This window comes from Carlito syrichta, unplaced genomic scaffold, assembly GCF_000164805.1.
Source record: "Carlito syrichta isolate Samal-C Ts95f unplaced genomic scaffold, Tarsius_syrichta-2.0.1 Scaffold307711, whole genome shotgun sequence".
Taxonomy (NCBI): domain Eukaryota; kingdom Metazoa; phylum Chordata; class Mammalia; order Primates; family Tarsiidae; genus Carlito; species Carlito syrichta.
In genome coordinates, this window is record NW_007251807.1 from 1 (window position 1) to 27,221 (window position 27,221).

Genomic DNA, 27,221 nt, shown 5'->3' on the forward strand with positions numbered 1-27,221 from the left:
CGACCACAAAAACCCTAATTTCAGCAGAAGAATCCAGATCACCAAATAAAGCCCAAATCCAGGACATAGAAGACAAAAAGATAATACAAAAAATCAATGAAACAAAAAGCTGGTTCTTCGAAAGGGTAAACAAGATTGATGGTCCCCTAGCTAGACTGACCAAGAAAAAACGAGAAAAAAACCAAATAAGCATAATCAGAAACACAAAAGATGAAGTCACATCTGACCCTGAAGAAATACAAAAGATCATTAGAGACTACTACGTACACTTGTATGGAAACAAACTTGAAAACCAGAAGGAAATGGAAGACTTTCTGACATCACACAACCTACCTAGGTTGGAACAAGAAGAAATTGAGATCCTAAATAAACCAATAACAATCAAGGAAATCGACCACGTAATAAGAAAACTTCCTACAAAAAAAAGCCCTGGTCCAGATGGCTTTCCAGCAGAATTCTACAAGACATTTAAGGAGGAGCTGATACCAATCCTACTGAAGGTATTCCAGGCGATTGAAAAAGATGGAACTCTCCCCAAATCATTTTACGAAGCCAACACCACATTGATACCCAAACCAGGTAAAGATCCAACAAAGAAAGAGAACTACAGGCCAATATCTTTGATGAACATAGATGCTAAAATTCTCAACAAGATCCTAGCAAACCGGATTCAGCAATACATCTCAAAAATCATCCATCATGATCAAGTAGGCTTCATTCCTGGCATGCAAGCTGGTTCATATTCGTAAAACCATAAATGTAATTAAATACATCAACAGATGTCAAACAAAAACCACATGATCATATCACTAGATGCAGAAAAAGCTTTTGATAAAATCCAGCACCCCTTCTTGATAAAAACCCTTGAACATCTAGGCATACGGGGAACCTACCTCAAAATAGTAAAAGCCATCTACGAGAAACCCACAGCCAGCATACTCCTAAATGGACAAAAATTGGAAACAATTCCCCTGAAAACTGGAACTAGACAAGGATGCCCACTCTCTCCCCTCCTGTTCAACATAGTATTGGAAGTCCTGGCTAAAGCAATCAGAGAAGAGGAGGCAATCAGAGGTATTCAAATAGGAAAAGAGGAAGTCAAGTTATCTCTCTATGCAGATGATATGATGGTGTACCTTGAAAACCCAAGAGAATCTGTCAAAGGCCTCCTTACATTGATAAAAGCCTTTGGCAAAATCTCAGGATACAAAATAAATGTACAAAAGACAATCGCATTTCTCTACACCAATAATAAACAAACAGAAACCCAAATAAAAAACACAGTTCCATTCACAATAGCCACAAAAAAAAATGAAATACCTTGGCATCTTCCTAACCAGAGACATGAAAGACCTTTACAATGAAAATTACAAAACACTGCTCAAAGAAATCAAAGCCGACATGAACAAGTGGAAAAATATCCCATGCTCATGGATCGGAAGAATCAACATTGTGAAGATGTCCATCTTACCTAAGGCAATCTACAAATTCAATGCAATACCCATTAAATTACCAACAACATTCTTCTCAGACCTAGAAAAAACAACACAGGAATTCATATGGAAACACAAACATCCAAGAATAGCCAGAACAACCCTCAGCAAAAAAAACAAAGCAGGTGGTATCACAATACCAGATTTCAAACTTTACTATAAAGCTACAATCATCAAAACAGCTTGGTATTGGTACAGAAACAGGCATATAGATCAATGGAACAGAATTGAGATTCCAGAAGCAAAACCTCAATTTCTCAACCAACTCATCTTCGACAAAGCCCCCACCACCTACCAATGGGGAGAGGAGAACCTATTCAGTAAATGGTGCTGGGAAAATTGGCTGACCACATGCAGAAGATTGAAACAGGACCCCTATCTATCCCCATGCACAAAGGTTAACTCCAAATGGATCAGAGACCTAAATGTAAAACCTCAAACCATAAGAACCTTAGAAAAGGAAGGAAATACTCTCATGGAAATCGGAACTCGCATCCAATTCCTGTACAAAACCCGAAACCCACAGGACTTAGAAGATAGACAAATGGGACCTTATTAAACTGACAAGCTTCTGCAAAGCCAAAGAAACCATCAAGAGAGCAGGGAGACAGCCTACAGACTGGGAAAAAGTCTTTGCCAACTCTAGGTCTGACAAAGGCTTAACATCCTGGATCTACAAGGAACTGAAGCGTACTGAAAAGAAGAAAACAAACAACCCCATTATAAAATGGGCAAAAGACATGAACAGACACTTCACAAAAGAAGACATTCGAGCAGCCAACAAACAATGGAGAAATGCTCAACCTCACTAATCATCAGGGAGATGCAAATCAAAACCACACTGAGATACCACCTAACTCCTGTCAGAATGGCAATTATCAACAACTCAAAAAATAACAGCTGCTGGAGAGGGTGTGGTGAAAAGGGAACACTTCTACACTGTTGGTGGGAGTGTAAACTAGTGCAACCTCTGTGGAAAGCAGTGTGGCGATTCCTAAAAGCTTAAAAATCGACCTTCCATATGACCCTGCAATCCCCCTACTGGGATTATACCCTGAAGAACACAAATCGCTCTATAAAAAAGATACCTGCACACGTATGTTTATCGCAGCATTGTTCACAATAGCAAGAACCTGGAAACAACCATGCTGCCCATCAAAAGAGGACTGGATTAAAAAAATGTGATACATATACACGATGGAATACTACGCAGCCATAAAAAAGAACAAAATCATGAATTTCGCTGCAACCTGGATGGAACTAGAGTCTATAATACTGAGTGACCTCTCACAAAAACAAAAATCCGAATATCACATGTTCTCACTCATATAATGAACTTTGAACATCCAATGCAATACTATGAGAAAATGACTGATGGTACTGGGAAACTATGGGGGGGGGGGATGGGATTAACAGTAGCAAATATCTGTCGGGGGATGGGAAAACACTTCTTATCTACAGGGTGCCTGAATGAAACGTCATTGTACACCTAACCCTTAACTGTACCCCACAAAACCATAATAAAAAATACTGATTAATGAAAAAAAATAAAAGAAAGTAAATTGTTCCTCTGCATAGTGAACAAAAACCACAAGTATATATTATAATAATATGTGAATATAGGGCTTTTTTTTGAGTAGAAGTCTCACTCTGTCGCCTATGCTGGTGGTCAGTGGCACACTCACAGCCACTGCAGCCTTGACCTATTGGGTTTAGGTGATCCTTCCAAGTAGCTGGAACTACAGGTGTGCACCACCATGCCCAGCTAATTTTTTAAAAAAAATTTATTGTAGAGATGATAAATTTTAAAAAGGCATATTTTTAACTAACTTTAAGATCTAGGTTTTTTTCCAGGATGATTATAAGCAAAGATAGAATTACAGAAAGACTTTATTATGATAAATGTTCAGGATTCAGCTATCTTCCCTCACAATTTGTTAAGTGCACGGTGAAAAAATACTTTAACCAATGTAACAGTTATCTCAGTTTTAGAAGTTAACTCAGAAACGGCAAAAAGCAGTATTGACCTTCCAGTTATGCATCAGAAACAAAATAAGGAGAGACCATTTCTTGTAAAATAGCCATCCAGAAATTGCTTGCAGGTCAAGAATTTCAGAAGAAAATCACCTTTACAAAAACTTAGACTGAAGAAGAATTAGCCAGTGCTGTAGGTTTAGAAAATGTGCTTCCAACCCTTCTCCAACTCATGTCTGTCCCAAGTACCAGGAACAATAGTCATTACCACTTATCATCTGGAACCTTGGGTCTTCTTTACTTTTTTGTCATTTCAAGCTGTTTTACAAATAATTTACAAAAGTAGGAATAGAATAATAATTAAAAACAGCCTTTTTAGAAATTTGATACAGGCTCTTTATATCAAGTAAATTTTGGCATACAAATGTCCTAAGAAGTGAAAGAAAATTAGTACATGTTCTTCTGGCAAAGCAGGGAAGCTAAAGTTCTGTAAGAGGGACTATTCCTGTGAGTGGGCAGCTGTCTGAGCTACTATGTGTCCTCTTTATCCTTGAACAGTAGTTTTGAGAACACTACTGATGTAGAGTATTGTCAGTTGAAGGCTTGCTGTTGGAGATTTTATTTTTTTAATTAATTATTATTATTTTTTGAGTCAGAGTCTCACTTTGTCACCCAGGCTGGAGTGCAGTGGCATACTCACGGCTACCGCAGCCTTGACCTGCTGTGCTCAGGCAGTCCTTCTGCCTCAGCCTTCCAAGCAACTGGAACCATGCACCACCATGCCTGGCTGATTTTTTTTGATTTTATTGTAGAGGTGAGGTCTTGCCATGTTGCTCAGGCTGGTCTGCATCCCCTGAACTCAGGCAATCCTTTTGCCTCCGCCTCAAATTGCTAGGATTACAGGCGTGAGCCACTGCATGGAGATTTTATGTTTACTATCAGTCTGGCAGTCAGCCTTGACCTCAAGTGCTGCTCTCTCTTTATATTCACCTTGTGATTCATCTAATGAGTGTGAAATGCCTACACTGTCATTTTTCTTCTCTTTGCAATTTTGGGAGGAAGCTGAAAACTTCTGAATGAATTGTCATATTGAATGCCAGCTACACAGATGGTCTTTCCAGTCAGTAAAAAAACCTGGGGGTAGTGATTCATTTCACTGTTGCCTCATATTTCTACTCATCTTTCTTTCTGTTTCCATACTTTCTCATTATTTTAGTTGGTGTTGGCACAGGTGAGAATATTTGATGATTAATGATAAGAAAATTCTAAGGATGATGAAATAGCATCATGATGTAAGGAAAAAAATGATTGCTGAGGTCCCGTTTGTATGTTAGGTATACAAAAGGGTCTTGTGGACTCATAAAGTAATTACAAGCTAAAATGTTTTATTCTGTTTTTTAAAACATCAGTAACATTTCTCATTGTTTTCTGGAAAGGCCTGTAAGAACAAAATTTATAAAATACCAGTCCTCTTAGGTAGTTAAAACTGCCTAGGAAAGAAACTCAGTTACAGTTGGATTCAGTAGACCCTGATGCCACTCCAGTTAGGCGTGAAGCTGCCTTCGGTTTCAGTTTCACATCTCAAAGGCAGGCCCTCTTTGGGTATTCCTGAGCTTTTTTGCAGATACATTCATTGTCAGCTCAGTTTGCACAGCAGATTAAAAGCCCAAAATTGTTGTGAATTTATGGATCGAAAACCAGTAGTGAAAAACGATTTGAAATACTTGAAACTCAATTTTGAGATGGCTTATCAAAAGAATTAAAAAACCTACTTCTAGCCAGGCTCGGTGGCTCAGCCTGTAATCCCGCGCCTTTGGGAGGCTGAGGTAAGTGAATTGCCTGAGCCCGCGGGTTCGGGACCCACCTAGGCAGCGAGACCTCATCTCTACAATAAATCAAAAAATCAGCCGGGCATGGTAGTGCGCGCCTGTAATTTCGGTTACTTGGAAGGCTGAGGCGGAAGGATTGCTGGAGCCCAGCAGGTCGAGGCTGCAGTGGCCGGGAGCGGGCCACTGCACTCCAGTCTGGGTGACAGAGTGAGACTCCAACTCAAAAAACAAAAACAAAAACAAAAAACCTACTTCTATAAACTATTAAGGAAAAAATTATCTAAAAAGGAAAATCCTGAAGATGAAATATTTGAATTTATATAAAATTAAGACTTAAAAAGAACACAGATCTGAAAGACTAGAATTTGAGAAACTAAAACTTAGTATTTAAGTGTCAAGCACCCAGTAAAATTTTTAAAAAGTAAACTTCATTAAAAAGGTCAGCAATATCATTAGGGAAGTGACTTATGTGAAAATGCTTAGCGTTGAGAATTGTTTATGCAGGAGGTGCAGGTTCTGTGTAGATGGAAATGGTGTCAGGAAGGCTGGCGGATGAGGCTGGGAAGGGCCTAGACCTTGCTGTAAGTGCTTCTCTCCTTCGCTGGAAGACTGGAGGCCCCCGATGGAGAGAGGGATAACTGGGAACAACTACAGCAGAAGCCAGTCAGCAACTCTCCAGAACAGCTTGGGCTAATCACAAAAGTGTTCTTCCTGCATGTTTTCTGTTAGGCTGTAGTCTTTGTCAAAGGATTTCTCCGTGTTATGGTAGATATTGAAACCAGAGAGAGGACCTTGCGCTTCTCTCTTTATTTATTTATTTATTTATTTTTGAGATGGAGTCTCACTCTGTCGCCCAGGCTGGAGGGCGCTGGCACGCTCCTGGCCACCGCAGCCTTGACCCGCTGGGCTCTGGCGATCCTTCTGCCTCAGACTTCCAAGTAGCTGGAACTACAGGCGTGCGCGCACGTCGGGCTAATTTTATTTATTTATTTATTTATTTATTTATTTATTTATTTATTTATTTATTTATTTATTGTAGAGATGAGGTCTTGCCAAGTTGCCCAGGCGGGTCTCTAACCCACGGGCTCAGGCAATTCACTCACCTCGGCCTCCCAAGGCGCGGGATTACAGGCTGAGCCACCAAGCCCGGCCGCGCTTCTCTCTTTAAAAGTGGAGACTGGAAGCATAGGGAGCTGGAGGTGGAGGCGTGCCCTGAAGAACCCAGTGCCACGGCCTGCGCTTTCTCAGTATTGCCAGTGCGTAGAAGGCCTCTCTCCAGATCCTTCTAGTTCAGCCCAAATCTGCTTTCCCTGTGACTTCCTTCTTTTTTTCTTGGGATATTGAAGAGAGGTCACATTTCATAAATCTGAGAATCAAATGAATTTCTTTTATTCTAGTTGCCCTTTTGACCTAGTTATTCAGCGTGTTTCTTGGGCCTGGTACCTCATTTCTCACGTAATCAGTCATGTGAATGTGGAAATCTTGTGCTAGCTGAGAGAGCCCTGGAGGACAGGGAGGGCTGTGGGCAGTCTTTATGTCTCTGGTTTCTGCCTCATGCCTGGTAGGATGAATTCCACATGTTGACTTGATTGCTTTTTTTTTTTTTTTTTTTTAATTGCCGAAGTCTCACTCTGTTGCCCAGGCTGGAGTGCAGTGGCACAGTCATGGCTCACAGCCTCAACCTGCTGTGCTCAGGCAATCCTTCTACCTCAGCCTTCCATGTAACTGGAACTACAGGTAAATGCCACCATGCCTGGGTAATTTTTTTGATTTATTGTAGAGACAAGGTCTCACCAAGTTGCCCGGGCTATTCTCGAACCCTGGGTTTCTTGCTTCAGCCTTCCAAAGTGCTGAGATTACAGGCGTGAACCACCATGCTTGGCCCAAGCTGATTACTTTTATGGATATAGTGTTTGTTAGCATTTGGAAGAAAATGTATTAGATATGGAATTGACTAGTTTTAAAGTGTTGTGTTAAAAACCTACATTTTAGACATTTGACTATAGCTAGACTCCGTTCATACTGCTTTGGGCAAGTTTGTTTTCAGCCTGCATTATTGGCAGGGCATGGAAGAATGGTCTCCTGTGGGACCATAAAACTCTCCTTTAAATATATTTTTTTATATGTGTTTTAAACTGACTTAATAGCATGCATATGGAAAAGTACATAGAAATACAACCTAACAAATGAGTACGCAGTAACATCCCTCTGCAGGTCAGGAAACAGAACAGTGCTGGTCCTGGAACCTTTTCATGAGCCCCGCTGCCCCTTCCACCCCACTCCTTAAGTCAACGCCATCCTGACTCTTATGACTATAGAATGTTGTGTAAATGGATCAAATGAAATGCTGGTCTTTATCGTTTACTTTTCAACATCTTTGTTTTCTTATGTTTTAGAGATATGTCTTGTCTGGTAAAAGCATAGCATTGAATTCTTTTTTTTTTTTGAGTTGGAGTCTCACTCTGTTGCCCAGACTGGAGTGCAGTGGCCGCTTCCGGCCACCGCAGCCTCGACTTGCTGGGCTCCAGCGATCCTTCTGCCTCAGTCTTACAAGTAGCTGGAACTATAGGCGCGCGCTACCATGCCCGGCTAATTTTTGATTTATTGTAGAGATGAGGTCTCGTCAAGTTGCCCAGGTGGGTCTCGAGCCTGTGGGCTCAGGCAATCCACTCACCTCAGCCTCCCAAAGTGCTGGGATTACAGGCTGAGCCACCGAGCCCGGCCTCTTTGCTGTTTTTATTTCAAGACATTCTATCTGAATCCTTTAAAATAGGTCATGTCATTCTCAAATTTCTTGTTTCTGAGAGGTATTTTCAAACTTCTTTTATTTTAAGCATGTTTGTATTTTATTTTTTATGAGTTAATTGGTCTCTACTTGGGCTAGTATTTAGAAGTATGGCCACTTCATTCACTTTAAATTGAATATGTAGCTTGGGATTATTTGAGATCATTTTTATTGTTTTGGGCTGTATTCTGTATGAGGACTTGCTATGGGTGCCATTTCTTAAGGTCTTTTTTTGTCCCTTGAATGTTTCCTGTTTGCCATGTGTCTGCTCTATCTTGGTATAGTGTGTTATGTATGCTGTTCTAGTTAAGTGTTTATGTGGTTATTGTGAGAGTATCTGTGTTCTAGCTCATGGGGCCCCCTCCAGATGGGTGCTACGTTTGTGTCTTATCAATGTTCTAGAGGTATTTCTTACCCTAGACATATTTTAAAATCTGCTTCTTTGCATGGAGATTTCTACACCCCTGGTGTGCATAAATTAAAAAAAATGTCAGGCCTCACTTTGACGTCACAGAAGAGGTTACCCTGACCCACTCCTTACCCCCACCCTGTCTGAAGACAGCTAGCTTCCTTGACCTTCTCTGCTATGCCTGTAGGCCACACATGTGCTTCATCCCTTCTGTCCTGGCAAAGCTCAGAGGGAGCCTCCTGACTTGGGACTTGTTAGGCTGCCCCCTGTGCTGCTCTGGCTTCTCCCAGTTCCCCAGAGCTCAAGTTTCAAGTCTGCCCTTTTTGGTGTATGGAGAGGTCCCTCTCTTAAAAGCAATTCAATTCATTTATATTGTTTTATCCAGCAATTTGAGAGGTTTTAAGAGCGTGCTTTAGTTTAAAATTATCTTCTAGGCCATTGCCTTGCTAGACTCTGGTGTGGCCATGTACTCTTTGAGCTATGGCTGTTGCCACGCTGTCTGGCTTTGGCCCCCTCCCCCACCTTGGGGAGGTGAATCTTCTTTTTCTCTCTATAGTTTCCTTTAAATAAACTATATTTTCTAATCTAAAAAAATAAAAAATAAAATGACCTTCCTGTGTTGCCTTTTTCCATTAAGAGAAAAATACTTGATTTGGAAAAGGATCTATAATGATTCTTTTTATTAACTTTTAAATTTTTTATTTTAAAGATGTGGGATACAGTTCAGGGTTAGGTATACAAATGTTCATTATGCAGGTACCCTTGTTTGTATCCCCCACTCCCAGCAGTTTCCTTCAACTGCCAATCCCACCTCCCCTTCCCTGGCAGTTTCCCACTACTGCCAATCCCTTTTTTTATAGTATTATGATAATTGTTCAAGGTCTGCTTATGAGTGAGAACATATTGTACTCTGTTGTTTGTTTCTGCAATAGATCACTGAGTATGATAGACTTTAAATTCATCCAAGTTGCTGCAAGGTCCATATGTTTGTCCTTCTTTATGGTTGCATAATATTTCATTGTGTATATGTACCACCTTTTAAAAATCCAGCCCAGCTTCTATGGGCAGCATGGTTGGTTCCATGTTTTTACTATATAATGATTCGTTTTTTGTTTTGAGTTGGAGTTCTTACCCTGCTGCTCAGGCTGGAGTGCATTGACATGCTCACGGCCACTGCATCCTTGACCTGCTGGTGATCCTTCAGCCTCAACCTTCCAAGTAGCTGGAACTACAAGCATGCGCCACCATGCCTGGCTAATTTTTTGACTTATTGTAGAGATGAGGTCTCACCAAGTTGCCCAGGCTCGTTCGAATCCATGGGCTCAGGTAATCCTCTCACCCTGGTGTCCCAAAGTGCTGGGATTATAGGTGTGAGCCACTGCTCCCAGTCTTGTAATGATTCTTAATTGACTGATAACACTCCCTGTTTTGGACAGTTTGTTTCCAACTTGCTGCCACAGTAGATAGATGAACAGGATGATGAACACATCATCATAGATTGTGCCTGTTCTCGTGGATAGTACTGATGTCCCACGTGTGCCAGGTTGTGCTGGGCCTTGAGACACTCACCAAGTTCCTAGTAAGGCGGGGCACTACCATGGACACGTGTGTGAGGGCAGCTGAGCCTCTGCTGCAGATGGGGGCTTGATGTGGTCACAGAGGCTGAAAGGTCCCCCACAGGAACTCTACAGAACTGGCCGCATGGCTGTCCAGGAGTAGCCATTGGCGTGCAACTAGTACCACTGGGACCATGCTGTGTTTGACTTAGTCCCAGGGTGCCCCAGGATGCTTATTCCTTCCAGAGTTTGGCAAGATCACATGAGATTGAGTGACCTTGGTGGTAGTGGATAGATGCCTGACGTGGCTGTGGGGTTGCTGTGAGGGGAGGAAGACAGGACTGTGTTGGTTTGTGGGTGCCAGTTAGAGGCAGAGAAGAACATTGGAGATGCCCTGACGTCTGCAGATCTGGTCACACTGGTGCTGCCAGCACCCTGGGGATAAGTCACTATGCAACGCTAGCCTCTGGAGCATACCATGCTGCCATCTGTCTAGGTCCTCTGGGGCCTTTCTGGTCTTCATGACCGCATCTAGACCCCCCCCCCCGATCTCCCTACACCCAGCCAAGTCTCCCATTTTGGGCAGGAAAATTGAGTTCAGTTTCAGTCATTTTGAGTCTGAAGTGCTTTGTAAGCAATTGAGTTATCTGGGGCTCCAAAGAGGGGTCTGGCTGCCAAGTGGGGTAAGCTGGGGGCAGTGCTGCTCCCTTGGGCAGAAGGAAGTTCTGAGAGGTGGTTGAGGGTATCTGCAGGGGGACGAAGGCGGAAGTCTGCTAGGGGTGTACACTGAGATGCAGCCCACAGCTTTCCTTCCCCTGGGGTCACTGCTGCTGGAAACATTCCTAGAGGGGGAATGTGAAGATAGAGGAAGGTTTCTACAGCTCTCGATGTCTGTTGTCAAAATAAGTGGTGAGAACAAAGTTGAACCAACTTATTTCCATCCTTGGCAGTGTTTGGGCTCATTGGCTTCCTGTGGCCTCCATGATGTGGAGGTTTAGTGATATTCTGCTAACTTTTGCCGATTTAGTGGCCACACGATGATTGTTAAAGTGTGCATCTCCAGGCTGATTTAGCTCTCAACAGCCCCACCTTTTCCAGATGTTCCCGTACATTTCTCCCTTAGTAGGGCCATGTCTCCTTTCCTGATCACAGATTGTGTGTTCCCCCGTGTCAGTACGCTGGGATGGGTGGAATCTGCAGCTTCTATTGCTGGAGCTTTAACTTTACACTAAACCACTCAACTAGCTTGAGTATTATTCCACAATTACTATTTTTAAAATGATATATATAATTCATTTAATGTAAGATTCACCAGTTGTTTTGTTTTTTTGTTTTCTTGGTTTTTTTGAGTCAGAGTCTCACTCTGTCACCCAGGCTGGAGTGTAGTGGCACGCTTACGGTCACCTCAGTTTTGATCTGCTGGGTTCAGACGATCCTTCTGCTTCAACCTTGTGGAACTACAGGCATGCACCACCAAGCCTGGCCAATTTTTTGATTTATTATAGAGACGAAGTCTTGCCACATTGCCTAGGCTGGTCTTAAACCCATGGGCTCAGGCAACCCTCTTGCCTCCGCCTCCCAAAGTGCTGGGATTACAAGCATGAGCCACTGTGCCTGGCAAAATTCACCATTTTAAAGTGTGTGTGTCATTGGCGTTCAGCACATTGTGGCATGACCACTGCCTCTGCTAGTTGCAAACATTTTCATCATCAGAAGGAACCTGGCAGTCAATTCCTTTTTCTCCTTGCCTCAGCCTCTGGCAGTTTCCAGTCTACTCTTTCTGTGCATTTGCCTGTTCTAGACATTTCCTATAAATGGAGCCACACAGTGCACATGGCCTTCTGTGTCTGACTTCTCTTGCTGAGCATCATGCCTTCAGAGGTGATCCATATTGCAGTCTATGCCACTGCTTTCTTTTCATGGCTGAATAGTGTTCTGTTGTATGAATAGACCACGTTTTCTTTATCCATTCACCCATCAATGGACATTTGGATTGCTTCCACTTTTTGACTGTTGTGAATGAGGCTGCTATGTGTGTTTGTGTATGCATTTTTGTAAGAACATACATTTTCAGTTCCTTATGGCATATCTTTATTTTATTTATTTGTTTGTTTATTTTTTGAGTTGGAGTCTCACTCTGTCACCCAGACTGGAGTGCAGTGGCCGCTCCCGGCCACCGCAGCCTCGACCCGCTGGGCTCTGGCGATCCTTCCGCCTCAGCCTTCCAAATAGCTGGAACTGTAGGCGCTTGCTACCACGCCCAGCTAATTTTTTATTTATTGTAGAAATGAAGTTTCACCAAGTTTCCTGGACTAATCTCAAACCCGCGCACTACCCTGCCTGGCTAATTTTTGATTTATTGTAGAGATGAGGTCTCGCCAAGTTCCCCAGGCGGGTCTCGAACCCGCAGGCTCAGGCAATCCACTCACCTCAGCCTCCCAAAGGCACGGGATTACAGGCTGAGCCACCGAGCCCAATTCTTTATTTATTTTTTATTTTGAGTCGGAATTTCACTCTGTCTCCCAGGTTGGAGTGCAGTGGCACGCTCACGGCCACCCCAGCATTGACCTGCTGGGCTCTGGCGATCCTTCTGCCTTAGTCTTCCAAGTAACTGGAACTATAGGCGCTTGCTACCACGCCCAGCTAATTTTTTATTTATTGTAGAAATGAGGTTTCACCAAGTTTCCTGGACTAATCTCAAACCCGTGGGCTAAGGCAATCCGTTCACCTCAGCCTCCCAAAGTGCTGGGATTACAGGCTGAGCCACTGAGCCCAGCTTGCTAATTTTTTTTTCATTTATTGTAGAGATGAGGTCTTGCCATGTTGCCCAGGCTGGTCTTGAACTCACAGGCCCTGGCAATCTTCTTGCCTCAGCCTCCCAAAGTACTGGGATTACAGGCATGAGCCACAGCGCCTGACCTCTCAGTTATTTCTTAGTTCCTGTTTCCTTATGAGTTCTGGATCATGTCCTTTGCTTTCTTCCCCAGGAACTTGAACAAGAATGTGAATTTGACATTGCTGACATAGTGAGTGGACATGGAGATGAGGCCGACCGGCAGCAGCAGACTCAGGTGAGCCAGTGGGATCAGGGATGTGGGCTCTCAGCCTCCAAATGTTCCCGGTATGTGCTCTGTGACCTCACCAGGGCGCTATGGGTTTTGGGATTTGGGGTGCGGGGTTCTGGGTGGGTGGGCACTGCTGACCTGCTGTCTCCTATCTCTGCTTTATTTCCCACTTCTGTGTGTGGGACTGTCACAAGGGCCAGTGGTGGCAACATATGTGGATATCCAAGGGCAGGGAGTCTGACCAGGTGCAGGTCACGTGAGTGACACACACTGACCTCAGGGTTAATTGTTCTCCTCCTTCAGCTGCCAATTCCACCCTGAGTACCAGCAGAGCCGTGGTCCAACGAGGGAGGGGTACTGGTAGAAGGCGTGTCTGGGTGGCACCAGTGCTCAGGCTGGAGCATTTGAGCCCCTGGGAAGTGAGGGGCTGTAGGGGACATGTGCTTCGTAGAGTAGCTGCCTCCTTGGTGTCCTGCCTCTGCTCTGGGGAGGTGCCTCCTGTTGTCGTATGTGTCCTGCTTGTCTGTCTCCTTTTTTTTTCACTTTTGATTTTTTTATTTTAAAGATGTGGGGTACAATTCAGGGTGAGGTACCTACAAATGTTCATTATACAGGAACTCTTGTTGATGAGGTGTGCCCCTTTTTCACTGGCAGTTTCCCACTATTGCCAATCCCTTTCTTATAATGTTATGATTAATTGTTCAAGGTCTGCTTATGAGTAAGTGATACATCGTTCTTTGTTTCTGCAATAGATCACTCAGTATTATAGCTCTAAGTCTATCCAAGTTGCTGCAAAGTCTATGATTTTTCCTTCTTTATGGCTGTATAATATTCCTTCATGTTTGTCTGTCTCCTTATTTGTTATCATTCTGTGCGTTTTTGTCTCTGACATGCCCTGGCTCTGAATACAGCCCTCTTCAGAGATGCTTCTCTCCACTGCAGACTGTGCACAACCTTGAGCTGGAAGCGGTGCGCCTGAGCCTGAGCAACATGCATACGGTGCAGCTGGAGCTGACACAGGCCAACCTCCAGAAGGAGAAGGAGACGGCCCTGACAGAGCTGCGTGAGATGCTGAACAGCCGGCATGCCCAGGAGCTGGCCCTGCTGCAGAGTAGGCAGCAGAGTGAGCTGGAGCTCATTCGGGAGCAGCACGCTCAGGAGAAGGAGGAGCTGGTACTCAGGTGTGGACAGAAAGCAGGTACTGCACAGGCTTGCGCAGGATGGGAAGTGGATGCTGAACAGGCTATAATCATGAATGGAAAGTGGATCCCACACATTCCCATGCGTGAACGGGAAGGGGGTGCCCCACAGGCTCAGAGTGTGGACAGGAGGGGTATGCCACACACTCCTGGGCATGTATGGCAAAAGGGTGCTGCACATTTCCAGGTGTGGACGGGAGTAGGGTGCTGCATAGGCTCAGTGTGGATGGAAAGGGAGTGCCATACACTCCCCAGCATGGACGGAAAGCGGGTACCCCATAGGCTGAGGGCCATACGTCCCAAGCACAGCCAGAATACTTTCAGGTTGTAACTGGACCTTTACAGTGACTTTTAAAAGGATGACGTTTTCCAAATAACTTTCCTTTTTGTAAGTATAATTCCTGCTTTTGTTATTTGACAGGCAGGTAATCCAACCTGTGGTGCCTTCTGTTTATGGGGTTCCTCACAAGCCAGAGCAGAGCACAGACCTCTCTTGGTGCACAGGGGAGTGTAGCACCAGTGGTGAGCGTCTGCTGCCTGGAGCCCACCTTCAGAGTGTTTCTTAGGCCCTGTTGTGGCTGGACTCTCGTTAGCATCCCCAGGTCTTGGAGCGTTTGTTTGTTTCTCTTGTTAACAGTAGCGTACCCTGTTTTTCAGTGCTCTATGTGTTTGCTTTAACCATGTTATCCATGTTATCCATGTTAGCCTTGCTACCTCTGCCTCCCATCTTTTCCAGTGGTCTTGCATTAATTTGGAAACTTTCATTGGAAAGTGACTCACTCATGTTCTGGAACTTTCTCTATCAGTACCTTTGACAGGACTTTGCCTGTCTGGCTGTTCTTTGTCAATTCGAACACTCTTAGAACCCTGCATTCCACTCCTGGCGGGTGGCTGCCATCTGCTGCTTAACCTGGGAGTTTTCTTTTTGGGGGGGGCTTGGAATCGCACTCTGTCATCCAGGGTAGAGTGCATTGGCACGCTCATGGTCTTCACAGCCTTGAGCCTCAACCTGCTGGGCTCATGCGATCCTACTGCCTCAGCCTGCCAGGTAGCTGGAACTACAGGCCAGCTAATTTTTAAAAAAAATTTATTGTGGAGATGAGGTCTCCCCATGTGCTCAGGTTGGTCTTAAACTCCTGAGCTCAGGCAGCCTTCTCGCCTCTGCCTCCCAAAGTGCTGGGATTACAAAAGTGAGTCACCGTGCCTAACTGACCTGGGAGCTTTTTATATTTGCCTACACTGAACTCTGTTTGTCTAACAGTTACCTTTATGTTTCAGTTTTAATGACTTTTGGGTACTCTTTTTGTTGAAATAGTCACTATTTTTGTGGAGATCTTTTTTAAATAACAGCTTTGTTGATACAATTCACATACTGTACAATTCATCCATTTAATTTGGTGGCTTTTAGTACATTCACAGAGTTTGCCAAAGCCTAAGTTTAGAACATTTATCACCCCCAAAAGAAATCCCGTGCCCCTTAATGGTTTCCGTTTTCCTGCTGGGTGTGAATGCATATCTGTTTAGAGTTTCACTTGAAAATAAAAGCAGCGTGTCCAGCTGTGGATGTGTTGAAAAGTCTTCCCTCTGCCCCTGGGCTCACCTGCCACTCTTCCTATACCCTGAGGGACCAGTTTTCTTAGTTTCTTGTGATGCCTTCCTATGTTTCTTCATGTAGCTTCAAGCAAACACAAATATTTATTTTCATTTTTCTCCTTTTTTCAAATATAGAACATAATTTGCCTCTTGCCCGTTTCTTTGCTGCTTTCTCTGCATGTGCTCCCAGGATGGTGTCATCCCATCCCACAGAGCCCTGCCTTCTCTTTGGCCTCCTGGTCCCACATGGGCACATTGCTCATCAGAGTTGCTGACCCTTTGGCTTTATTTATTTATTTATTTATTTATTTATTTATTTATTTATTGAGTCAAAGTCTCATTCTGTTACCCAGACTGGAGTGCAGTGGCACAATCATGGCTACTGCAGCCTCAACCTGCTGGGCCCAGGCAATCCTTCCACCTCAGCCTCCTGAGTAGCTGGGACTATAGGCGTGCACCAACATGCTTGGCTAATTATTTTATTTTATTTTATTTTTGAGATGAGGTCTTGCCCTGTTGGTTTCAAATTCCTGGACTGGTCTCGAACTCCTGGGTTTTGGCAATCCTCAGCTTCCTGAAGTACTGGAATTATAGGCGTGAACCACCGCTCCTGGCTGCTCTTTGAATTTAATCCTCAACCTGTGATGCTGCCCTGATAGCAGTGCCTTATCTACTCTTACCTCTTACCCTCCCTTCCTGGGTCCTCCAGCTACATCTGCCTGCTGCTCAGATTCCCACATGCACATGCACCTCTTAGGTCCGTGCACCTTTGTGCACACCTACCCCTTCTGACACCCATGCTGATACATGAGCCTCTTTTCTTGTGCTTCTTCCCTCTTGGGATTGGGCATCATCAGGGCCTAGAACTGTCTCTCCCATTGTGATTCCCAGCATCTCGTGGAGTCTGGCACCATGGGAACCCGAATAAGGGGACCCAGAGTTGTGGCCAGAAGGTTAGAGTGGGTTTCAAGGTGGTCAGTGACAGGTGGGAGCCCAGGAGCTGACCTTAACACGCTCTCAGGTTGTCCTTTGTGGCTGAACAGCATGATGTCATCAGCTTCTTATGTAAACCAGACATCATCACAGACATGTCCCGCCATCCTGTGAACATTGGCGCGTGGTTGTGGAGCAGCTGGTGTGTACTGGAGCCTCCTCATCTCCTGGATAATCAAGTCTTTTAACAGGTTTGAGTGGTCTGAGCTACTTTTTGTTTGTCTTGCAGCTGAGCTGAAGGACAAGTTACAATCAGAAATGGAGAAAAGCGCCCAGATGATAGAGGTACCTGTGATTGCTGAGAAAGATATAAATTTGTGTATATGTCACTTTTCCTTTCTCCTCATGTCCCATGAGAGCACCCTTCACCTTGATTCAGACAAAATTCAATTGCAGCTCTATTGGATGTGCTTGTTGAAAGGATATTGCATTTTTACATTTGTACAATTCATATTTGTCAGAAAGTTGTTTTGTTGTTTTATGTTGACTTCTGTAGCATAAAGGTGTTTGTCCACCCTTCCACGCTAGTGTTCTGAGTGGCCTCTGTGGCCTGGCCGGAGCTGTGCTGTGGGGCATGGCCTCTGTCCTCTTAGAATTGTATCCAGTAGCAGGAAGTGAATGTAGTTCAGTGATTGCAGGGCATACAGGTGCTGGGGTGCCTTGGAGAAAACCTAACAGGGAGAGGCTTCAGGTGGGATGGGCACATTTAGATGATGGGTGTGTCACTGGGCACCATGGGTGGTGGTGCCAAGTCAATGCCAGGACTGTGGCAAGAGGGGTAAGCTGCCAGCTATGCCGCTCCAGGTGTCTGGGCTGCTCTTGGACCCTTGGCCAAGGGTGGGTGTCAGTTTAGGCTGAGGGCCGTGTTTCAGCTCCTACCCCCAATCTAAGCAGTGGGGCTCTTTTCTCAGAGTCTTTTTTTTTTTTTGGAGGTGGAATCTCACTCCGTTGCCCAGGCTGAAGTGCTGTGGCATACTCATGGCCACCCCGATGTCAACCTGCTGAGCTCTGGTGATCCTTCTGCCTCAGCCTTCCAAGTAGCTGGAACTACAGGCACGCACTACCACACCCGGCTAACTTCTTTTTGATTTATTGTAGAGATGAGGTCTTGCCAAATTGCCTGGGCTGGTCTCAAACCCACGGGTTCAGGCAATCCACTTGCCTCGGCCTCCCAAAGTGCTGGGATTACAGGCTTAGCGATCCTGGCCTTCTCAGGGTCTCATAGGGAGACTGACTTATGAACCTTTGAGAGTGACTATGAACCACATGTTGTGTTCAGAGGCTGCTTTGTTTCTGGGTGGGTGTTCCTTGTTCTTTTCTCTGGCTATACTCCTTGTGGATGCTTTTGTCCTTCAGCACTTGGGGAGTAGACTAATATGACATCGAGAGCTTATTTCCTATGAGGACAGTTAGTTTGGGGGTACTGAGGCCTACTCTTGGTTTCTGATTGTGCAATGTACATTTCTTTTTTTTTTTTGAGTTGGAGTCTCACTCTGTTGCCCAGACTGGAGTGCAGTGGCTGCTCCTGGCCACCGCAGCCTCGATCTGCTTGGCTCCAGCGACCCTTCCGCCTCAGCCTTCCAAGTAACCGGAATTACAGGCATGCGCTATCACGCCCAGCTGATTTTTTGATTTATTGTAGAGATGAGGTCTTGCGGCCCAGGCAGGTCTCGAACCCGCGGGCTCAGGCAATTCACTTACCTCAGCCTCAAAGGCGCTGGATTACAGGCTGAGCCACCGAGCCTGGCACAATGTACATTTCTTTACCACAGTCAATATCAATAACCAACAATCGGTAATCAGCAATTAACTTTAATTTCCTTTTTCTTTTAAATTAGACCCTGAAGCAAGACTGGGAATCTGAAAGAGATTTATGCTTAGAAAGTCTGCGCAAAGAATTGTCTGCGAAGCACCAAACGGAAATGGAGGATTTACAAAACCAGTTTCAGAAAGAACTGGCAGAACAGAAAACTGAGTTAGAGCGGATGTATCAAGCCAAAAACCAGGCTGAATGTGAGCATCTGATTAAAATGAGCTTGTCTGGAGGTGGAACTGAGTTTTTTTGTATAGCACTAGAAGAAACAGCATGTACTTACCACACGTGACTGAGCACACATTTCTCGTTTCTCACTTTTGCTTTTAAATGCAGGACAGCTATGCATTCATGACAGTTGTGACCCTCATAAGTCACAGTCCTTTCAAAGTCCTTACACCTTCCTGATCTTTGTTTCAAACTTTTTTTTTCTTGTTAAGTTACTAAATTGCTAACATAGCAGTAGTTTTGTGATTTTTTTTTTTTTACTCTTGATATCCTGAAATTTCATGTCCCATGGTGACACCCCAGGGCACATGCAGTGAGGGGCATACAGTACCCCTCACTGCATGTGCCCTGCCATGGTGTGCTATTGGGCTTGTGAGTCTTAATTTAGGTCGGTGTTAGTGCCCTGTGTGCACTGTCACCATTACTGACAGTAACGTGCTGATCAATGTTGAGGAAGAAAGCACTGTCTTGTCACAAACTCAGTGAACTTTGTGCTGCTTCCTAGTCACCTTGAAGAACCTGGAGACTCAGCATCAAGCAGCCATTAAGAAGTTACGTGAAGATCTACAGTCTGAATGTTGCCAGTATTTAGAAGATTTGGAGTTAAAGTTTAAAGAAAAGGAAAAGAACAAACAGCTAGAGGTAGGCAAGGGCTTATTTACTTTTAATGACTTGGTATATTAGGCAAATTTTGCAAGATTTTAGAGTTGGACTATTTCATTCTCTGTTATTTGTTAAAACTTAAGTACTAAATTTACAGAGACTGTCAGTGTTTGGTAAATCAGAGTGTCAAGATATAGAGTCTGTGAGGTTGACTTAATAATGTTGTTCAATCTTGTACTCAGAAAATGTCTATTCTTTACTAGTGTCTCTGAGACAATTATGCCAATTTCAAACAGTAGGAGTGTAAGACCAGATTCTCTGCCCATGATCCAGTAAACAAGAAAAGGTCACCAAGAACTTAGTTTAATTTCTGCTGTTAGATATTCTGATGAGTCCACATCTCAAAATGTAAGAGATGTGGCCAGGTCCTTATCAGAGGCCTGATGTGCTTTTATTACTAAACCTGACCATCTCAAGCATCAGGCCAAAAAATTAAAATGGAAATAAACCAGAAGCTGAACCAGGAACTGATAGTGGTATGTGTAGAGATTTGTAAACTGGAGAAGATGGAAGTAGTCAGAGTCCGGGGTCTTTGGGAGCCTGTCCTGGGCCAACAGTGTCTCCCAGCAGGGCTCTGGCACCCACACATTCTCTACCGCAGACAGAGGCCAGGCCAGGGCTTACTCCACATCCCACTCTCCCTGGGTCTTTCCAGGCTCTCCCTCACTGCTGGGAGAGAGAGAGCTGGCAACGCCTTCTGGTCTGACGTCCACACTCAGGAAAGACTAGAGGGCTGCTTCCCCAAGAAGAATGACTGACCTTAGATCAGCATCATTCAGATCTTTGGGCTGTGTAGTGCTGCTCTGTTGACTCTTGTTGATGTATCTAGAAAAACTTGATGTCAAAGTGGTAAGAAGAACCTGTTTCCTTACTGTAAAAATATTAAAAGTGAGAATGGCCCTGTTTTGTGAGTCTGTGGACTAATAAGAATGTCCCTAACATCCATTCAGTAGATTGTATGTGTGACCCTGTGCTGTACCTGGTAGATTCAAACAGCTGAAACCTCATAGATGTGGGCGCACATGTATGTGATGATGCTGTAGAAGCACTGCACGGTGGAGGCTCTGCTCTCAAGCCTGTGCTTCTCCCTAAGGGCTTGGCCATGATGTCTTGGTCCTCAAAGTTGTGCTACAGACAGACCTACCCAGGGGTTGCCATTCTCTGTATGCTCAGCCTTGTAGGGTTGTTAGTTGGCATAGGCTTTGGCCCTGCTCTTGCAGATGATGTACTCCTGCTCTCTGCTGCTGCCGGTCTTCTCTGGGCTGCAGCTTTGGGATATGAGCTTTGACCCTGAAGTGTTCACAGTGACACAGATAACCACACAGACCCACATCTGTCACTGCCAGAGCCAGGAGGCTTGATTCCATGAGTTCCTCATGTTGACATTTGCTTTCTCCCAGCTAGAGAATCTTCAAGCCTCCTACGAAGACCTGAAGGCACAGTCACAGGATGAGATCAGACGCCTGTGGTCCCAACTCGACTCCACAAGAACCAATAGGCAGGAGCTGAGTGGTGAGGAACTTTATGTGGAAAGTTCAGATTCTCAGAAACTAATGCTGTGTGTTTTTAATTGTTAAATCCCAAACTAGAGTTTAACAATTGTAGCAAGCACAAAAAATAACTTTGTAAGTTTACTAGTCTAACATTCTGAAAATTGAGGTGTATAGTTTGAAGAGGAGGTTTGTTTTTGGGAGAGAGCCTGGTTTTGCCCTAAGCAAGTCAGTCAAGCAATGTTATGGACTAAAACTGACATTAATATGAGATGTTTTTGAGTACAAGAGGAAGAAAACTTTCCAGTGGCTTCTGTTTTCCTTGAAGCTGAGGTTGAGTGCAGTAGAAATGTGACTCTTGGCTGGGTTCGGGGACATAGGGCAGGGCTGCTCTCATTCTGCCCAGTGACCATGTGCTCCCCTTGAGGTGGATGTCTCAGGCTTCCCTGGCCCCAGCTCTGGTTCTGGATGGTAATACCTGAGGCTCCAGGCCCCAGCCACTATGGCTACTTGCTGAGGGTGGCTCCATTCCTTGCAGCTGGGCTCCTCTGAGGACCCTGAGGCCCAGATGCTTCCTTTCATGTCATAGAGGTCTCTGCTGAGTGATGAGGATGGACTCTTGAGGGCCTGCAGAGCCACTTGTGCCTGCAGACAGGGCTGGCTGAGCCCATTCAGGCTATCAGTGTCCAGGGCCACAAGGGATCAGAACAAGCTGTTCTACATTTTCCTGATGCTCATCTACAGATAGGTCCTTTGACTCCAACCCTCCTGTGGGTGAATATGGTATGGAGCAAGAAGCAGTGGTGAGATTGGATCAGAACCAACGCTGCCTGGGCGTTGCCTTCTCTCATAGTGGGACAAATGAGGTCTGGCCTCGCCTCGTTGTATCCGGGGCTTGTCTGTTTGTCTTTACCTTGAGGAAAATAGAGAAGCTGGAAGGGTTACAGGCACAGTTTCCTTTATACAGGCTCTAACTCTAGCACATTCCACAGCAGGTCTTCATCCTGCCTTGGGACTTTACAGAGAACTTTGTCTTTTTTTTTGAGTTGGAGTCTCTCACTCCATTGCCCATCCTGGAGTGCAGTGGCATGCTTATGGCCACCCCAGCATCGACCTGCTGGACTCCGGTGATCCTTCCACCCCAGCCTTCCAAGTAGCTGGAACTACAGGTGTGCATTACCACGCCCAGCTAATTTTTTATTTATTGTAGAGACGAGGTCTCACCAAGTTGCCCTGGCTGGTCTCGATCCTGCGGGCTCAGGCAATCCACTCGTCTCGGCCTTCCAAAGTGCTGAAGTGCTGGGATTACAAGTTGAGCCACTGAGCCTGGCCTATCTTTTTTTTTAATTTTTAATTTTCTATATTGAGGTAGAGATGGGGGTCTCGCTATGTTGACCAGGCTGGTCTTGAACATTAGGCCTCAAGCAATCCTCCCATCTTGCCCTCCTAAAATGCTGGAATTATAAGCATGAACCACCAAGCCCAGCCCATACAAAGAACTTTGATTTGGAGTTTCTGGGCTGGTGACCAGCTTCTGTCTGCATCACTAGTTGTTCATTACTACTGAGCATCTGACTGTATTCTCTTGACCACAGTGGCAATGCGGACAAGTTCTCTTATGGTCTATGTGGCTTTTCTGTTGCTGTGTAATAAATTATCACAAACTTGGTGGCCTAAAGCAATACACATTTATTAGCTCATGGGTCTGAGAAGGAGTGACTGGATTTTCTGCCCAGGACATTCAGGTGTTAGTGGCCGCACATTGACCTGAACTTGCTTCCAGGTTCCTTCAGGCTGACTGGATCCAGTTCCTCCCGGGTATATGACTGGTGTCTGTCTCCTTGCTGGCTGTGTCTTAGCTCTTAGAGCTACCCCTGCCACCTCAAGGGCTGTTCCTGCTCCTACATTCTGTGGCTGTAGTACCACTAAAGATAGCCCCGCTTTTTACGGGGCTGTGGATGTTAAGCCCTGTGCAGGAGCAGACCCTTGTCACATTCTCAGGTTCTGGAGTTGGGGCCCTTTTCAGAATTCTGTTCCCACACCACAGGGTCTTACGTGTCTCCTGCTTTTTGTAAGTGTCTCATTTTAAGACAACTGCATAATTTCATCCTATTACAGAGTTACACGAGCAGCTCCTGGTTCGGACATCTCACGTAGAGGAATTGGAACACCTCAAGCGAGATTTTGAACAGCAGCAGCAGCAAGAAAAAGCCCAACACGAGTCTGAATTGGAACAGTTGAGGATTTATTTTGAAAAGAAATTAAAAGATGCTGAAAAAACTTACCAAGAAGACCTGACTCTATTACAACAACGGTTGCAGGAGGTGAAGGAAGATTCTTTTCTGGAATCTGTGGACATCAGGTAAATAAAGCAGTTTTTATCTTAAATATGTTCCTAAAATACAGGAATCTTGTTCTGAATTCATATCTAGTTTTGTTTGTAATTTCATGCCAGTGGAGACCAACACCTTTTGTTTTAGAAACACATTTTATGATTGAGACTCAAGATGGTGCTATCACTGGAACCTGAGTCTCTGGCCTGCACATCTCTGTGAGTCAACCATGTGTGACTGCCATGCAGGTGGCTAGTGGGTGCGCTGCCTGCAAGTCTGGCTCTCCTGTGGGGCTGAGTGTGGATGCGGTGGTCTCCTATCCCTGGGCATCACTGTACTCAGTGTGGAAGCACAAGAAAAGGCCTCCTGTCTGTAGGGTCAGTCCTAGAGACAGAGCAGAGCACACAGGGAAAGGGCATGTGTAAAGTTATAAAACATGTTTTCTCTCTTAGTTCTTCCTGTGTATGTTTAGAAGAGACATCTGAAAAAGAAAGAAAAGACGACCTTGATCAACTTAACCTTCACCTTGAGCAACATAAGGTAATAGGCCAGTCACTGAGGTTGAGTTCCTTGATTCTTTAATTTAGGGATGGGTATCTGTCCCATTATATAATCTGAATTTCTACCGTTCCCAGATATGTCAAGTAAAGGATGACTTCTTTCACATCTTGTGTGCTGCTGCACCACGATCTGCCTCTTTATTTATTATTGATCAGGGAGGGACAAGTGACCAGGGAAGCCAGAGTTCTTCCCTCAGCCCTACAACACTCTAAAGAGAGACCTTTTCCCTGTAGTTCATACTGCATGTTTGTCAAACTTGACTTTCTGTCATTTTGAAGGGTGTGGATTTGTGTTTGTGTCATGTGTCAAACATCTTTTCATTGACTTTTGTGTTTCTTCTTCCTCAAATTGTTCCCTTGGTATGGTTTACGTCATTTTTAACCTCTGTGGAACAGTACTGTGCAAACAGAACTTCCTGGGATGATGGAATGTTCTGAATCTGTGCTGCCAGCACAGGACCCACTGGGGTATGTGACTGTGGAGCAAGCCCAATGTGTCAGGCTCTAGGGGGCTGTACAGAGGGAGGAAGGACCATGCATAGGAAGGAGGAGAGGAGTCGCAGTAGCAGGTCTGTGTACCTCATAGCATGGTGGAACCAGAGGAGATCCCATGGGCATCTAAGGGAGGTGGCCAGGACATCTTACACCAGAGCAGGATCCCCCAGGCTGAGACCTCAGCCTGCTGGAAGCCATGTGTCAGGCAGCAGCTGGGCCCTTCACAGGCCCTAAAACAGAATCCAACACACAAGAGATTATGGGACAAATGCCACAGAAGGAGAGAAGAAAGTGACTGGAGAAGGTGGTCGGGGCCATCTGTGGAGCAGGCCTGACCCTGGGAGTGGGAGAGCGAGGGAAGGGGCCTGGCAGGAGCAACCTGTGGTGCAGCCATTGAGGCTTTGGTCATGTTGCCAGAGCAGCCTGCCAGGCGTCCCTGCATTACCTCCTGGGGCCTATGGAAGCCAGTTCCCTGCATGGGTGTAGGTGTGATGTGGACACACTTGTTAGTGGGCAGCACTCACAGGAAGCTGGCATTGAGAAGAGAGTTCAGGCTTGAGATGTGTGACAAAGTGTGGGAGACCACCTAGGGGAGTGAACCAACAGCAGAGGCCAAGAGTGAAACCAGTGAAGGATGTATGTCAGGTGCTGCAGAGGCATGAGAGGGCACACGCCCCATGCTGGACCAGTGGTCAGGTGGCTGCCAGTGACCTTGATGAGAGAACAGGCGAGTAGTCTGCTTATGCTATGGCACCACTCCTCAGGATGCAGCCACCATTCTCATGAGTTCTCAAGGCTGGCTTGGAAGAGAGGTGATGGTAGCAGAGAGAGATGGCGTGAGTGCACCTGTGGCTGGGGCTTCTCATGGCTAGAGTGTATGGTCTTGTGAAACTGGTGAGATTTTGTGTCTTTTTTGCACATGGAGGAAGCACTTTTGGGGGTAGTAACTGCAAACAAGGAAACTAGGCTCTTTAATGCCTTTATCTTGGGTGGTTTTTCCACAGGAGACCCTGACACATTTTCAGATGGAGTTAGAAGATCACAGGCCTGAGTTTGAAGCATTGGAGTCTCCCCTCTCTGTCCAGCATGAGGGGCACATCTTGAACAGATTCCTCACGGAGACTGCGGTGTTGGGGCAGGACCAGCATCTGGAGCCCTCAGAGGAGCACAGCCAAGGTGAGCCTGGGCCTGACAGATGCTCTGGGAGAGGCCAGGGCTCGCGATTCCACCTGGATACTCTTTACCTCTTATGCTGCCAGAGGGTGTCCTGACAGTGGGTTTGGCATCAGGGGCAGGACCACTGCCTGGGCAGGAGCACATGTCCTGGACCGGCTCCTCTATGGTGTGGGTCTGACCTGGGTGGCCGCCTGCCCTGGGATCACTGGGATTCCTGGACGGGGGTGACCACTCACCCTCTGCAGGGAGGACATGTGTCAGGTGGGCCTGCAGAAGACTTTTCCAGGATCCTGTTCATCTCTTAGCAGGCCCAGGGCAGGTGGGGCTCTGGCGGCTCATGTGGTCAGACCAAGGCTGTGGGACGCCCAGGCAGGGCACAGGGGATGGACTATGGACTGGTCATCAAGTGGTAAGATAGAGAACCTATGGACATCTCAGAGTCCCCATCCCAATTGGACCAGATAGTGGCCACTTTCACAGATTCCGGAAGAGAGGCAGGCAGTCTCTGGCAACTGGTATGAAATGTGATGGTGGGGCTGCAGTGCTGCCAGATACTCGCTGCTCCAGCTCAGTGCAGACCTGGGGCTCCATTTGTCTCCGTGGTAGAGGAGAGGAGGCTGGGGTTGTGGGTCCTGCCTGGAAGGCACGTGGATCAGGCTTTACACTGGGTGCTGTGTCTTGAGTCTCACCTAAGAGTTGAGGGGTCAGCATGCAGCAGGTGTGAGAATCTTCTATTCCCCCAACCTTCTTTTTTTTTTTTGAGTCAGTCTTACTCTGTCACTCAGGCTGGAGCTCACGGCCACTGCAGCCTCAACCTGCTGGGTTCAGGTGATCCTTCTACCTTAGCCTTCCTAGTAACTGGAACCACAGGCATGTGCCACATGCCCAGCTAATTTTTTTTGATTTATTGTAGAGATGAGGTCTCGCCAAGTTGCCCAGACTAGGCTCAGGCAATCCTCTTGCCTCAGCCTCCCGAAGTGCTGGGTTTACAGATGTGATCCACCATGCCCAGCCTGTTCCCTATTTTTGTCCTTTCTGTACCAGAGACACTCATAGCCACCCCACAACGCATGTCATCCTTGAATCCTGCTGATGCTGGAATGGTCTCTGGGTGTCTTCTCCCTGTGTCTTGACTCTGTTTTAGGACTTGTGCTTTTCTTATCCTCTTCTGCAGAAGTGGGGGGTAGTAGTGTGCCCAGCACAAGGGCAGGGATGTGAACTCTGGTGGGTATCTGACCTCAGGCTTGGTCCTTGTTCCAGTGCCTTGCAGACCTGAGTGACACATGTCCACCCATGGCTCACCCAGGGCATTAGTGGAGGGACTTGAAAGAGCAGCATGGGGGACTGAGTGGCTGCTGTGCAGATCTGGGGGCATTCCTGTCACTCAGATAGGGCTATGCCAGGGCAGTATGGGGTGTGTCCCCCAGAGGGATACTTGGGAGAGCTGTGCCCACTTCCACTCCTGAGTTAGCCTAACACTTTAAAATCCAGAATGTTAGCCGGGCTCGGTGGCTCAGCCTTTAATCCTGTGCCTTGGGAGGCTGAGGTGAGTGGATTGCCTGAGCCC

At 45.7% G+C, this 27,221-nt stretch overlaps 1 protein-coding gene across 1 annotated transcript in view; it reads left to right on the top strand.

Annotated features, from left to right (window-relative positions):
- Positions 1–13,036: 13,036 nt before the first annotated feature.
- PCNT (pericentrin) overlaps positions 13,037–27,221 on the top strand; it is a 104,332-nt gene continuing 90,147 nt past the window's right edge. The window contains exons 1-9 of the mRNA XM_008064573.1: positions 13,037–13,117; positions 14,054–14,309; positions 17,126–17,181; positions 18,735–18,909; positions 19,443–19,579; positions 21,001–21,112; positions 23,209–23,452; positions 23,876–23,963; positions 25,483–25,654. Of these exons, the coding sequence (XP_008062764.1) occupies positions 14,102–14,309; positions 17,126–17,181; positions 18,735–18,909; positions 19,443–19,579; positions 21,001–21,112; positions 23,209–23,452; positions 23,876–23,963; positions 25,483–25,654 (1,192 nt within the window). The 5' untranslated portion in view covers positions 13,037–13,117; positions 14,054–14,101. The remainder of the gene's footprint in view (positions 13,118–14,053; positions 14,310–17,125; positions 17,182–18,734; positions 18,910–19,442; positions 19,580–21,000; positions 21,113–23,208; positions 23,453–23,875; positions 23,964–25,482; positions 25,655–27,221) is intronic.